General features: G+C 55.3%; 1 protein-coding gene across 3 annotated transcripts in view; it reads right to left on the reverse strand.

The window, feature by feature from the left end:
- LOC147114410 (glutamate receptor 1-like) overlaps positions 1 to 13465 on the reverse strand; it is a 568394-nt gene that overhangs the window by 299997 nt on the left and 254932 nt on the right. For all 3 annotated transcript variants that reach the window (XM_085996088.1, XM_085996086.1, XM_085996085.1), the window contains exons 7-10: positions 11567 to 11734; positions 10785 to 10889; positions 8387 to 8497; positions 2024 to 2230 (exon numbers count right to left, since the gene is read on the reverse strand). In XM_085996088.1, coding sequence (XP_085852214.1) covers positions 2024 to 2230; positions 8387 to 8497; positions 10785 to 10889; positions 11567 to 11734 — 591 coding nt within the window. The remainder of the gene's footprint in view (positions 1 to 2023; positions 2231 to 8386; positions 8498 to 10784; positions 10890 to 11566; positions 11735 to 13465) is intronic.

Consider the following 13465-nt stretch of genomic DNA (forward strand, 5'->3'; position numbering starts at 1 on the left):
AAAACGACCCGTTGATTCCAACTCTTTGCTTTCTGTCCGCCAACCAGTTCTCTATCCAAGTCAATACCTTGCCCCCAATCCCATGTGCCTTAATTTTGCACGCTAATCTCTTATGCGGGACCTTATCAAAAGCCTTCTGAAAGTCCAAATACACCACATCCACTGGTTCTCCCTTATCTATTTTACCAGTTACATCCTCAAAAAATTCCAGTAGATTAGTCAAGCATGATTTACCTTTTGTAAATCCATGTTGACTTCGTCCGATCCTGTCACTGCTTTCCAAGTGCTCTGCTATTACATCTTTTATAATGGACTCTAGCATTTTCCCCACTACCGATGTCAGGCTTACCGGTCTATAATTCCCCGCTTTTTCTCTACCACCTTTTTTGAATAGTGGGGTAACATTAGCTACCCTCCAATCCATGGGTACTGTTCCAGAGTCTATCGAGTTCTGGAAGATGACCAGCAATGCATCTACTATTTCTCGGGCCACTTCCTTAAATACCCTGGGATGTAGATTATCAGGCCCTGGGGATTTATTGGCCTTCAGTCCCATCAATTTCCTAACACGATTTCCCTACAAATACTGATTTCTTTCAGTTCCACCCTTTCATCAGACTCTATGTTCCCCGGCATCTCTGGGAGGTTATTTATGTCCTCCTTTGTGAAGACAGAACCAAAATATGTATTTAATTGGTCTGCCATGTCTTTGTTCCCCATTATAAATTCCCCAGATTCTGACTGCAAAGGACCTATGCTTGACTTCACCAATCTTTTTCTCTTCACATATCTGTAAAAGCTTTTACAGTCAGTTTTTATGTTCTCTGCAAGCTTACTCTCATATTCTATTTTCCCTTTCTTAATTAATCCCTTTGTCCTCCTTTGTTGAATCCTAAACTGCTCCCAATCCTCAGGATTATTGCTTTTTCTGGCCAATTTATATGTCCTCTGCTTGGATCTTATGCTATCCCTAATTTCCCTTGTTAGCCACGGTAGAGTCACCTTTTTTGTTTTATTTTTATGCCAAACTGGGATCTCTCTCTACACTGGCCTCTCTCTCTGTACCCTGGGCTCTCTCTCTGTACACTGGGCTCTCTCTCTGTACCCTGGCCTCTCTCTCTGTACCCTGGCCTCTCTCTCTGTACCCTGGGCGCTCTCTCTGTACAGTGGCCTCTCTCTCTGTACCCTGGCCTCTCTCTCTGTACACTGGCCTCTCTCTCTGTACACTGGCCTCTCTCTCTGTACACTGGCCTCTCTCTCTGTACCCTGGCCTCTCTCTCTGTACACTGGCCTCTCTCTCTGTACACTGGCCTCTCTCTCTGTACCCTGGCCTCTCTCTCTGTACCCTGGCCTCTCTCTCTGTACACTGGCCTCTCTCTCTGTACCCTGGCCTCTCTCTCTGTACACTGGCCTCTCTCTCTGTACCCTGGCCTCTCTCTCTGTACCCTGGCCTCTCTCTCTGTACCCTGGCTTCTCTCTCTGTACACTGGCCTCTCTCTCTGTACCCTGGCCTCTCTCTCTGTACCCTGGCCTCTCTCTCTGTACACTGGCCTCTCTCTCTGTACCCTGGCCTCTCTCTCTGTACACTGGCCTCTCTCTCTGTACACTGGCCTCTCTCTCTGTACACTGGCCTCTCTCTCTGTACAGTGGACTCTTTCTCTGTACACTGGGCTCTCTCTCTGTACAGCGGGCCCCAATCATTCAACAGGGCTTCTAAGTAAATATGAAAGTGTATTTCTGCATCTGCCATGAAGCAGAGAGAGACCAGACTCGATCACAACTTCCTCCTCTGTCAATGATAATTCAACATTCACCTCAGACTGAATCGCCTCACTCTCTGCACCAGAGAGTGCTGAGGGACTGTCCGCAGTCCCGGTGTAAATGTGTTTGTCTGGACCTTCTCTGTTTTTTTTAAAGACGATTTAATCTCACACCAGACAGAGCCTTCACATGACCAGCCTGAATACAGAACGCAGCACTGCTCCACACCAATCGCTGATCAACGTAGGCATATGAGACTCACTGAATACACAAGCTCTCCGACCATCCCATTCCAGGCTTTGCTCTCTGGGTCTCTGGCTCCGTATTTTCCATCTGCCACGATTGCGAGCTTGTACTTGAAGCCCACGTGTTTGGCGATCTCTGCCGCCAGCTCCACACAGTAACCCTCGTACTTATCGTTACCCTCTAGCTGATCGTGATTCTTCTTCAGCATCACGTAAGGGTGTTCCTGCAGACACAAAATGCTCAGTCAACAGGGCAGCACCCTCGTCATTCATTCATTCCCAGTTCAACCATCCCGTCCTCTGGAGGCCCTCACACATGCTAAGCTGCTCACCCAAGTGGCCAGTATTGCCGTGTGAGCCTAGACTCTGAGTGTTGCCTGGCTATTCCACCACAGGGGCATTGCAGGACCCAGCAGGTTTCCTGGAGTGAAGTGCCCCAACTCAGAGTAACTAGGTCCGGGATCAAACCTGCTCCATGTGGACTGGGCCTCGGCATTCACCCACTGTGGCTCTGCCAGAAACCAATCAGTTATTTTAAGATGAGTGGGACAGTAAGCTCTGAGGAGGATGCAAAGAGGCTGCAAAGGGACATAGACCGGTTAAGTGAGTGGGCAAGAACATGGCAGGTGGAGTATAATGTGGAGAAGCATGAAATTGTTCACTTTGGTAGGAAGAATGGAAAAGCAGAATATTTTTTAAATGGTGAGAAACTATTAAATGTTGGTGTCCAGAGAGATTTAGGGGTCCTCGTACAGGAAACACAGAAAGCTAGAGTGCAGGTACAGCAAGCAATAAGGAAGGCAAATGGCATGTTGGCCTTTATTGCAAGGGGTTGGAGTATAAGGGAAGGAAGTCTTGCTACAATTGTACAGGGCCTTGGTGAGACCACACCTGGAGCACTGTGCACAGTTATGGTCTCCTTATCTAAGGAAGGATACACTTGCCTTGGAGGCGGTGCAACGAAGGTTCACTAGATTGATCCCTGGGCTGAGAGGGCTGTCCTATGGTGAGAGATTGTGTAGAATAGGCCTCGACTCTCTGGAGTTTAGAAGAATGAGAGGTGATCTCATTGAAATGTATAAAATTCTTGGAGGGCTTGACAAGGTAGATGCTGAGAGGCTGTTTCCCCTGGCTGGAGTGTCTAGAATTCTCATAGTCTCAGGGGTCATAGTCTCAGGAAAAGATGTCGGCCATTTAGGACTGAGATGAAGAGAAATTTCTTCACTCAGAGGGTTGTTAATCTTTGGAATTCTCTACTGGTGGGTTCCGACACATCTGTGGCTACAGAGATACAAGGAAACACCAGGCTAACCATCCTCGCCCCCAGGGGTTGTGAGACTGGGTCTGAGGTCATGACCCCCGGGGGTTGTGAGACTGGGTCTGAGGTCATGACCCCCGGGGGTTGTTACAACACACCCGAGATCCCCACCCTATAAACTCTTTGTCTTGGTCTCAGGCCTGTGCAGGCCCCGCAGGCCTGAGTTATATTGCCAGGTGCTGAATTGGATTTTTTCAGGGACGGTGCAGTAAGTCATTCCTTCTCCCGTGGATAGACAGAGTCCAACTCACGGCTTCCAACACGGGTGATTACATTTTGATGTTAGGAGGGACCTGAAAGGATTGTTTGTTCTATCCTAACACGGGAGACACGAACTGAAGTCGTAGATTTTCTGGTTATTCACTGACGTGATCTTTTCAAACTGGTTACACACTGGACTGCAATTATACAGCATCAGAGGTGAATCTCAACGATAACAACAACTCGTATTTACATCGTGCTCTAACACAGTAAAATGTCCCAAGGTGCTGCACAGGAGTGTTAGCAACGACAATTTGACACCGAGCCACATAAGGAGATATTAGGGCAGGTTAATCACAGAGGTAGGTTTTAAGGAGCGTCTTAAAGGAGGAGCGAGAGGTAGAGAGGGGGAGAGGTTTAGGGAGGGAATTCCAGAGCTTAGGGCCTCAGTAGCTGAAGGCACGGCCACCAATGGTGGAGCGATGGAAATCGGGGATGTGCAAGAGGTCAGAATTGGAGGAGCGCAGAGAGGGTTGTGGGCCTGGAGAAGGTTACAGAGATAGGCAGGGGCAAGGCCATGGAGGAATTTGAAAAACAAGAATGAGAATGCTAAAATCGAGGCGTTGCCGGACTGGGAGCCAATGTAGGTCAGCGAGTGCAGGGCTGATGGGTGAACGGGACTGGGTGCGAGTTAGGACACGGGGCAGTGAGCACAGGGGGCGATGGGTGAACGGGACTGGGAGCGAGTTAGGACACGGGGCAGTGAGCACAGGGGGTGATGAGTGAACGGGACTGGGTGTGAGTTAGGACACGGGGCAGTGAGCACAGGCGGTGATGGGTGAACGGGGCTGGGTGCGAGTTAGGACACGGGGCAGTGAGCACAGGGGTGATGGGTGAACGGGACTTGGTGAGAGTTAGGACACGGGGCAGTGAGCACAGGGGTGATGGGTGAACGGGACTTGGTGAGAGTTAGGACACGGGGCAGTGAGCACAGGGGTGATGGTTGAACGGGACTTGGTGAGAGTTAGGACACGGGGCAGGGGGTGATGGGTGAACGGGACTGGGTGCGAGTTAGGACACGGGGCAGTGAGCACAGGGGGTGATGGGTGAACGGGACTGGGTGCGAGTTAGGACACGGGGCAGTGAGCACAGGGGTGATGCGTGAACGGGACTGGGTGTGAGTTAGGACACGGGGCAGTGAGCACAGGGGTGATGGGTGAACGGGACTGGGTGCGAGTTAGGACACGGGGCAGTGAGCACAGGGGTGATGGGTGAACGGGACTTGGTGAGAGTTAGGACACGGGGCAGTGAGCACAGGGGGTGATGGGTGAACGGGACTGGGTGAGAGTTAGGACACGGGGCAGTGAGCACAGGGGTGATGGGTGAACGGGACTGGGTGAGAGTTAGGACACGGGGCAGTGAGCACAGGGGGTGATGGGTGAACGGGACTGGGTGCGAGTTAGGACACGGGGCAGTGAGCACAGGGGGTGATGGGTGAACGGGACTGGGTATGAGTTAGGACACGGGGCAGTGAGCACAGGGGTGATGCGTGAACGGGACTGGGTGCGAGTTAGGACACGGGGCAGTGAGCACAGGGGTGATGGGTGAACGGGACTGGGTGCGAGTTAGGACACGGGGCAGTGAGCACAGGGGTGATGGGTGAACGGGACTTGGTGAGAGTTAGGACACGGGGCAGTGAGCACAGGGGGTGATGGGTGAACGGGACTGGGTGAGAGTTAGGACACGGGGCAGTGAGCACAGGGGTGATGGGTGAACGGGACTGGGTGAGAGTTAGGACACGGGGCAGTGAGCACAGTGGGTGATGGGTGAACGGGACTTGGTGAGAGTTAGGACACGGGGCAGTGAGCACAGGGGGTGATGGGTGAACGGGACTGGGTGTGAGTTAGGACACGGGGCAGTGAGCACAGTGGGTGATGGGTGAACGGGACTTGGTGAGAGTTAGGACAGGGGGCAGTGAGCACAGGGGGTGATGGGTGAATGGGACTTGGTGAGAGTTGGGACACGGGGCAGTGAGCACAGTGGGTGATGGGTGAACGGGACTTGGTGAGAGTTAGGACAGGGGGCAGTGAGCACAGGGGGAGATGGGTGAAAGGGACTGGGTGCGAGTTAGGACACGGGGCAGTGAGCACAGGGGGTGATGGTTGAGCGGGACTTGGTGAGAGTTAGGACACGGGGCAGTGAACACAGGGGTGATGGGTGAACGGGACTAGGTGCGAGTTAGGACACGGGGCAGTGAGCACAGGGGTGATGGGTGAACGGGACTCGGTGTGAGTTAGGACGCGGGGCAGTGAGCACAGGGGGTGATGGGTGAACGGGACTTGGTGAGAGTTAGGACACGGGGCAGTGAGCACAGGGGGTGATGGGCGAACGGGACTTGGTGAGAGTTAGGACACGGGGCAGTGAGCACAGGGGTGATGGGTGAACGGGACTGGGTGTGAGTTAGGACACGGGGCAGTGAGCACAGTGGGTGATGGGCGAACGGGACTGGGTGTGAGTTAGGACACGGGGCAGTGAGCACAGCGGGTGATGGGTGAACGGGACTGGGTGAGAGTTAGGACACGGGGCAGTGAGCACAGGGGGTGATGGGTGAACGGGACTCGGTGTGAGTTAGGACGCGGGGCAGTGAGCACAGGGGTGATGGGTGAACGGGACTCGGTGTGAGTTAGGACGCGGGGCAGTGAGCACAGGGGTGATGGGTGAACGGGACTTGGTGAGAGTTAGGACACGGGGCAGTGAGCACAGGGGTGATGGGTGAACGGGACTGGGTGTGAGTTAGGACACGGGGCAGTGAGCACAGTGGGTGATGGGTGAACGTGACTGGATGTGAGTTAGGACACGGGGCAGTGAGCACAGGGGGTGATGGGTAAACGGGACTTGGTGAGAGTTAGGACACGGGGCAGTGAGCACAGGGGTGATGGGTGAACGGGACTGGGTGCGAGTTAGGACACGGGGCAGTGAGCACAGGGGTGATGGGTGAACGGGACTTGGTGAGAGTTGGGACACGGGGCAGTGAGCACAGGGGGTGATGGGTGAACGGGACTGGGTGCGAGTTAGGACACGGGGCAGTGAGCACAGGGGGTGATGGGTGAACGGGACTGGGTATGAGTTAGGACACGGGGCAGTGAGCACAGGGGTGATGCGTGAACGGGACTGGGTGCGAGTTAGGACATGGGGCAGTGAGCACAGGGGTGATGGGTGAACGGGACTGGGTGCGAGTTAGGACACGGGGCAGTGAGCACAGGGGTGATGGGTGAACGGGACTTGGTGAGAGTTAGGACATGGGGCAGTGAGCACAGGGGGTGATGGGTGAACGGGACTGGGTGAGAGTTAGGACACGGGGCAGTGAGCACAGGGGTGATGGGTGAACGGGACTGGGTGAGAGTTAGGACACGGGGCAGTGAGCACAGTGGGTGATGGGTGAACGGGACTTGGTGAGAGTTAGGACACGGGGCAGTGAGCACAGGGGGTGATGGGTGAACGGGACTGGGTGTGAGTTAGGACACGGGGCAGTGAGCACAGTGGGTGATGGGTGAACGGGACTTGGTGAGAGTTAGGACGGGGCAGTGAGCACAGGGGTGATGGGTGAATGGGACTTGGTGAGAGTTGGGACACGGGGCAGTGAGCACAGGGGGTGATGGGTGAACGGGACTGGGTGTGAGTTAGGACACGGGGCAGTGAGCACAGGGGGTGATGGGTGAAAGGGACTGGGTGAGAGTTAGGACACGGGGCAGTGAGCACAGGGGGTGATGGGTGAACGGGACTGGGTGTGAGTTAGGACACGGGGCAGTGAGCACAGTGGGTGATGGGTGAACGGGACTTGGTGAGAGTTAGGACGGGGCAGTGAGCACAGGGGTGATGGGTGAATGGGACTTGGTGAGAGTTGGGACACGGGGCGGTGAGCACAGGGGTGATGGGTGAACGGGACTTGGTGAGAGTTAGGACACGGGCAGCAGAGGTTTGGATGAGCTGAAGATTACGGACGGTGCAAAGTGGTTGGATCTCAAGGGTCGGAGCCGAGCTCATGGGGTAACACTTCCACCCGAGATGTATCTCAAGCGGTCGAGAATCCTCCCTGAGCCTCCTTCACTCCTCTCACCTGTAGTGCAGTCTGCAGTCAGGTGGCCCACCTCAGTCCTGAGCTATAGCGGCAGCTTGATGTTGAGGTGTCTCTGGTTTTAGCACATGTCAGAGTCAAGTGGTTTTAAATTAAGAATTTTAATTGATTAAAGGAGTTGATAGTTTCTCTCTATCGACCCTATTTCCTCTGGTGGGGGGAGTCCAGAACAAAGGGGCAGAACATTAAAATTAGAGCCAGGCCGTTCAGGGGTGATGTCAGGAAGCACTTCTTCACACAAAGGGTGGTGGAAATCTGGAACTCTCGCCCCCAAAAAAGGCTGTTGAGGCTGGGGGTCAATTGAAAATTTCAAAACTGAGATTGATAGATTTTTGTTGGCTAAGGGTATTGTGGGATAAGGAACCAAGGTGGGTAGATGGAGTTAAGATACAGATCAGCCATAATCTCATTGAATGGCGGAACAGGCTCGAGGGGCTGAATGACCTCCTCCTATTCCTTGAAACTTTTGGGACCTCTCTCTCCTACAGGGAACTGGTATCGTGTATTGGACTGATGTAAATATCACAGTCAGACACCAGAAGGACTGGAGGAGGCCATTCAGCCACTCGAGCCTGTTCCGCCATTCAATGAGATCGTAGCTGATCTGTATCTCAACTCCATTCACCCGCCTGGGTTCCATATATAGAAATGCGGGCTGCTGTTGTTTGAATGTTGAGGCCACCCTGGAGCCCACTGGTTACTAACGCTCAGTGCTGTAACACTTACTAAGATTGTGGTTACGATGTAGGTCCGATTCTGGATGCCACTGGTGTCGTTGCCAATGTGAGGATCACCTGTTGTTGCAACAAACTTGTCGTCTTCATTCCAGTAACCGATCTGTAAAATACAGCATTAATAGCAAGACTAATGATGTGGCGTGTGTGATTTGGGACAGGTAGAGCATCATTCTGTGACAAACAACACGAACCTTACATTGGAACAATACAGGAACAGGTAAAGATCACCACATTCAACAAACCTGTCACTTCATGACAGAACACCACCGACCCATGTGGTGGTACTGACGAGGTGTGGGTGCCACCAACAATGTGGGGGTACGGGGGGTCTGGGTGTACTGGGGGTCTGGGTGTACGGGGGGTCTGGGGTACGGGGGGGTCTGGGGGTACGGATGTACGGGCGGTCTGGGGGTACGGGGGGTCTGGGGGTAAGGGCGGTCTGGGGTACGGGGGTCTGGGGGTACGGGCGGGTCTGGGGGTATGGGGGGTCTGGGGGTACGGGCGGTCTGGTGGTACGGGGGTTCTGGATTGTACAAGGGGTCGGGGGGTCTGGGGGTACGGGGGTCTGGGGGTACGGGGGGTCTGGGGGTATGGGGGGTCTGGAGGTACGGGGGTCTGGGGGTACGGGCGGTCTGGGGGTACGGGGGGTCTTGGGGTATGGGCGGTCTGGGTGTACGGGCGATGTTGGGGGTACTGGGGGTATGGGGTTCTGGGGGTGTGGGGGGTCTGGGGGTGCGGGCGGTCTGGGGGTGCGGGCGGTCTGGGGGTACGGGCGGTCTGGGGGTACGGGGGGTACTGGGGGTACGGGGGTCTGGGTACGGGCGGTCTGGGGGTATGGCGATGTTGGGGGTACGGGGGTCTGGAGGTACGGGGGTCTGGAGGTGCAGGGGGTCTGGGGGTACGGGCGGTCTGGTGGTGCGGGCAGTCTGGGGGTACGGGGGGTCTGGGGTTCTGGGGGTACGGGCGGTCTGGGGGTACGGGCGGTCTGGTGGTACGGGGGTTCCGGGTTGTACAGGGGGTCTGGGGGTACGGGCGGTCTGGGGGTACGGGCGGTCTGGGGGTACGGCGATCTGGGGGTACGGGGGTTCCGGGTTGTACAGGGGGTCTGGGGGTACGGGCGGTCTGGGGGTACGGGGGGTCTGGGGATACGGGCGGTCTGGGTGTATGGGCGATTACGGGGTTCTGGGGGTGCGGGGGTTCTGGAGGTGCGGGCGGTCTGGGGGTACAGGCGGTCTCGGGGTGCGGGCGGTCTGGGGCTACAGGCAGTCTGGGGGTACTGGGAGTACGGGGGTCTGGGTACGGGCGGTCTGGGTGTATGGCGATGTTGGGGGTACGGGGGTCTGGAGGTACGGGGGTCTGGAGTTGCGGGGGGTCTGGAGGTGCGGGGGGTCTGGGGGTGTGGGGGGTCTGGGGGTACGGGCGGTCTGGGGGTGCGGGCGGCCTGGGGGGTACGGGCGGTCTGGGGCTACAGGGGGTCTGGATACGGGCGGTCTGGGTGTATGGGGAGTCTGGGGGTACGGGCCATGTTGGGGGTGCGGGGGGTCTGGGGGTGCGGGCGGTGTGGTGGTGCAGGTGGTCTGGGGGTATGGGGGGGTCTGGGGCTACGGGCGGTCTGGGGGTACGAGGGGTATGGGGGGGTACCGAGGGTACGGGGGGGCCTGGGGGTATGGGCGGTCCGGGGGTCCTGGGGGTCTGGGGTACGGAGGGTGTGGGGGTACAGACGGTGTGGGTGTGCAGATGGCCTGGGGGTACGGGCGGCCTGGGGGGTACAGGCGGCCTGGGGGGTACCGGCGGCGTGGGGGTGCGGACGGCGTGGGGGTGCGGACGGCGTGGGGGTGCGGGCGGCCTGGGGGTACGGGCAGCCTGGGGGTTCTGGGGGTACGGCCGGTCCGGGTGTACCGGCGGTACCGGCGGCCCGGGGGTGCGGACGGCGTGGGGGTACGGGCGGGGGGTACGGGCGGCCTGGGGGTACGGGCGGCCTGGGGGTACGGGCGGTCTGGGGGTACCGGTGGCCTGGGGTACGGGGGGTCTGAGTGTACAGACGGTCTGGGGGTGTGGACGGTCTGGGGGTGTGGACGGTCTGGGGGTGCGGGCGGTCTGGGGGTACGGACGGTGTGGGGGTGTGGGCGGCCGGGGGTGCGGGCGGCCGGGGGTGCGGGTGGTCTGGGGGTGCGGACGGTCTGGGGGTGCGGACGGCTTGGGGGTGCGGGGGGGTCTGGGGGTGCGGGCAGTCTGGGGGTACGGACGGTGTGGGGGTACCGGCGGTCTGGGGGTGCGGGCGGTCTGGGGGTACGGACGGTCTGGGTGTGCGGACGGTGTGGGGGTACAGACGGTGTGGGGGTGCGGACGGTGTGGGGGTACAGACGGTGTGGGGGTACAGACGGTACCTTTCTAATTCCGTCGCTCTTCATCTCCATCACATTGACAGTGTAGTTGGTCCGATGTCCGTATTCATTAAATTGAATGTTCCCAGTCAGCCCGTCGCTGCGAACCTGGAGTGGAGCCAAACACAAACAACCCTTATCTCACTGACTCCGGATTTCCAAACATTTGGGAATTTTATTGCTTGGTCCACATGGGTTTCACCTCTTTCTGGGCTGGAGTATAGAGGGAGCTTTACTCTGTATCTAACCTGTGCTCTACCTGCCCTGGGAGTGTTTGATGGGACAGTGTAGAGGGAGCTTTACTCTGTATCTAACCCGTGCTGCACCTGCCCTGGGAGTGTTTGATGGGACAGTGCAGAGGGAGCTTTACTCTGTATCTAACCCCGTGCTGTACCTGCCCTGGGCGTGTTTGATGGAACAGTGTAGAGGGAGCTTTACTCTGTATCTAACCCGTGCTGCACCTGCCCTGGGAGTGTTTGATGGGACAGTGTAGAGGGAGCTTTACTCTGTATCTAACCCGTGCTGTACCTGCCCTGGGAGTGTTTGATGGGACAGTGTAGAGGGAGCTTTACTCTGTATCTAACCCGTGCTGCACCTGCCCTGGGAGTGTTTGATGGGACAGTGTAGAGGGAGCTTTACTCTGTATCTAACCCGTGCTGTACCTGCCCTGGGAGTGTTTGATGGGACAGTGTAGAGGGAGCTTTACTCTGTATCTAACCCGTGCTGTACCTGCCCTGGGAGTGTTTTATGGGACAGTGTAGAGGGATCCTCAGAAGGTGCAGTACCTGCTGTAAGGCTCGCTGAATGTCTATTCCTTGACCCCAAGGAACGGCCGGGTTTGCCAAACAGTCTCCCGCGTTGCCTCTCCGCGAGATGTCGATTCGTGTCTTGCGCAGATACTTGAAGGCTTCAGACAGCACGAGAACTCCATCAAAGGTCATGGCTGATGTGTACTGTAGGAGGAGGAGGGGAATCAAAATCAAATCAATCAATCAATCAAAATCAAATCAAATCAACTTTTATTGTCATTGTTAGTGCACAAGTGCAGTCTAACGAAATGTAGGCTGTGAGTGTGAGTGAGGTCCTGACTGAGAACTGGGACCCGAGAACCCTGAGGCTGACCTCATGGGACCTCACAGTGCGAGCGACTGGCTGACGCGGGGTGAACGGTGAGCTGCTGAAAGCTTCAAGCATCCAAAAGGTTCGCTCCATCTTTCCCATCATTAAGAGTAAATTCTGACAGTGTAACATGGTGCCGGGGTCTCGGACCCTCCCCACACACCAGGGGTCCGGGCAGCCCCTGGCACTGGGCAGGACGCACTGAGCTATGAACCTGCTCAGTGATGAGGACTCACTGTGGACCCAGAAATGTGTTGAATCAAAGAGCACTTTGGACTTCTCTACCCCAGAGGGCTGTGGATGCTCAGTCGTTGAGTATATTCAAGGCTGAGATCGATAGATTCTTGTACTCCAGGGGAATTAAAGGATATGGGGATCAGGCAAAAAAGTGGTGCACGAAAGACTGATACTTGGATGTTTTTAGTAATAACATGTATAAGTGTGAGTGTAGAATAGTGAGCTTCACATTAACCAAATATCCATATTCTGTATGACCTGTAATGACTTGTGCATAAATTGCTAAGCCTTGCTCAAAATGTAACTGCAAAGACAGTCAGGACTAGTCAAGACTAGTTCTAACAACGGACAGTCACACAGCCTACGCAGGTTACGAGGCCTTGTACTGCTTGCACCAGGGAAGCTAGAATGAGAGAGATAAGGTAAATTCCAATGGGGTGAAGAACTATAAACAATATAATGATGAACAGGGTAAAGTTGTAGGAAAATTACTGAGCCAGGAGGGGCCAAGGTTCTAACCTTAGACTGAGTAGCCTACTCCTGCTCCTAATTCGTATGTTCGTATGTAACATACCCTGGGCATGTTTGATGGGTCAGTGTAGAGTTTAACCATGGCAGATGCAGTATAATATGGATAAATGCGAGATCATCCACTTTGGTGGCAAAAACAGGAAGGCAGATTATTATCTGAACGGCAATAGATTGGGAGAAGGGGAAGTGCAATGAGATCTGGGTGTCCTTGTGCACCAGTCGCTGAAGGTAAGCATGCAGGTGCAGCAGGCGGTTAAGAAGGCAAATTGTATGTTGGCCTTCATAGCGAGAGGATTTGAGTACAAGAACAAGGATGTCTTGCTGCAGTGTACAGGGCCTTGGTGAGACCACACCTTGAGTATTGTGTGCAGTTTTGGTCGCCTTATCTGAGGAAGGACGTTCTTGCCATGGAGGGAGTGCAGTGAAGATTCACCAGACTGATACCTGGGATGGCAGGAATGACGTATGAGGAGAGATTGGGTCGATTGGGCTTATATTCGCTGGAGTTCAGAAGAATGAGAGGGGATCTCATTGAAACTTATAAAATTCTAACAGGACTGGACAGACTAGATGCAGGAAGGATGTTCCCGATGGCGCGGGAGTCCAGAACCAGGGGTCACAGTCTAAAGATAAGGGGTAAGCCATTTAGGACAGAGATGAGGAGGAATTTCTTCACCCAGAGAGTGGTGAACCTGTGGAATTCTCTACCACAGAAGGCAGTGGAGGCCAATTCATTAAATATATTCAAGAAAGAGTTAGATATATTTCTTAAGTCTAAAGGGGTCAAGGGATATGGG

This window comes from Somniosus microcephalus, chromosome 8 (assembly GCF_052327205.1).
Source record: "Somniosus microcephalus isolate GS21.2 chromosome 8, FLI_Smic_1.0, whole genome shotgun sequence".
Classification (NCBI taxonomy): Eukaryota; Metazoa; Chordata; class Chondrichthyes; order Squaliformes; family Somniosidae; genus Somniosus; species Somniosus microcephalus.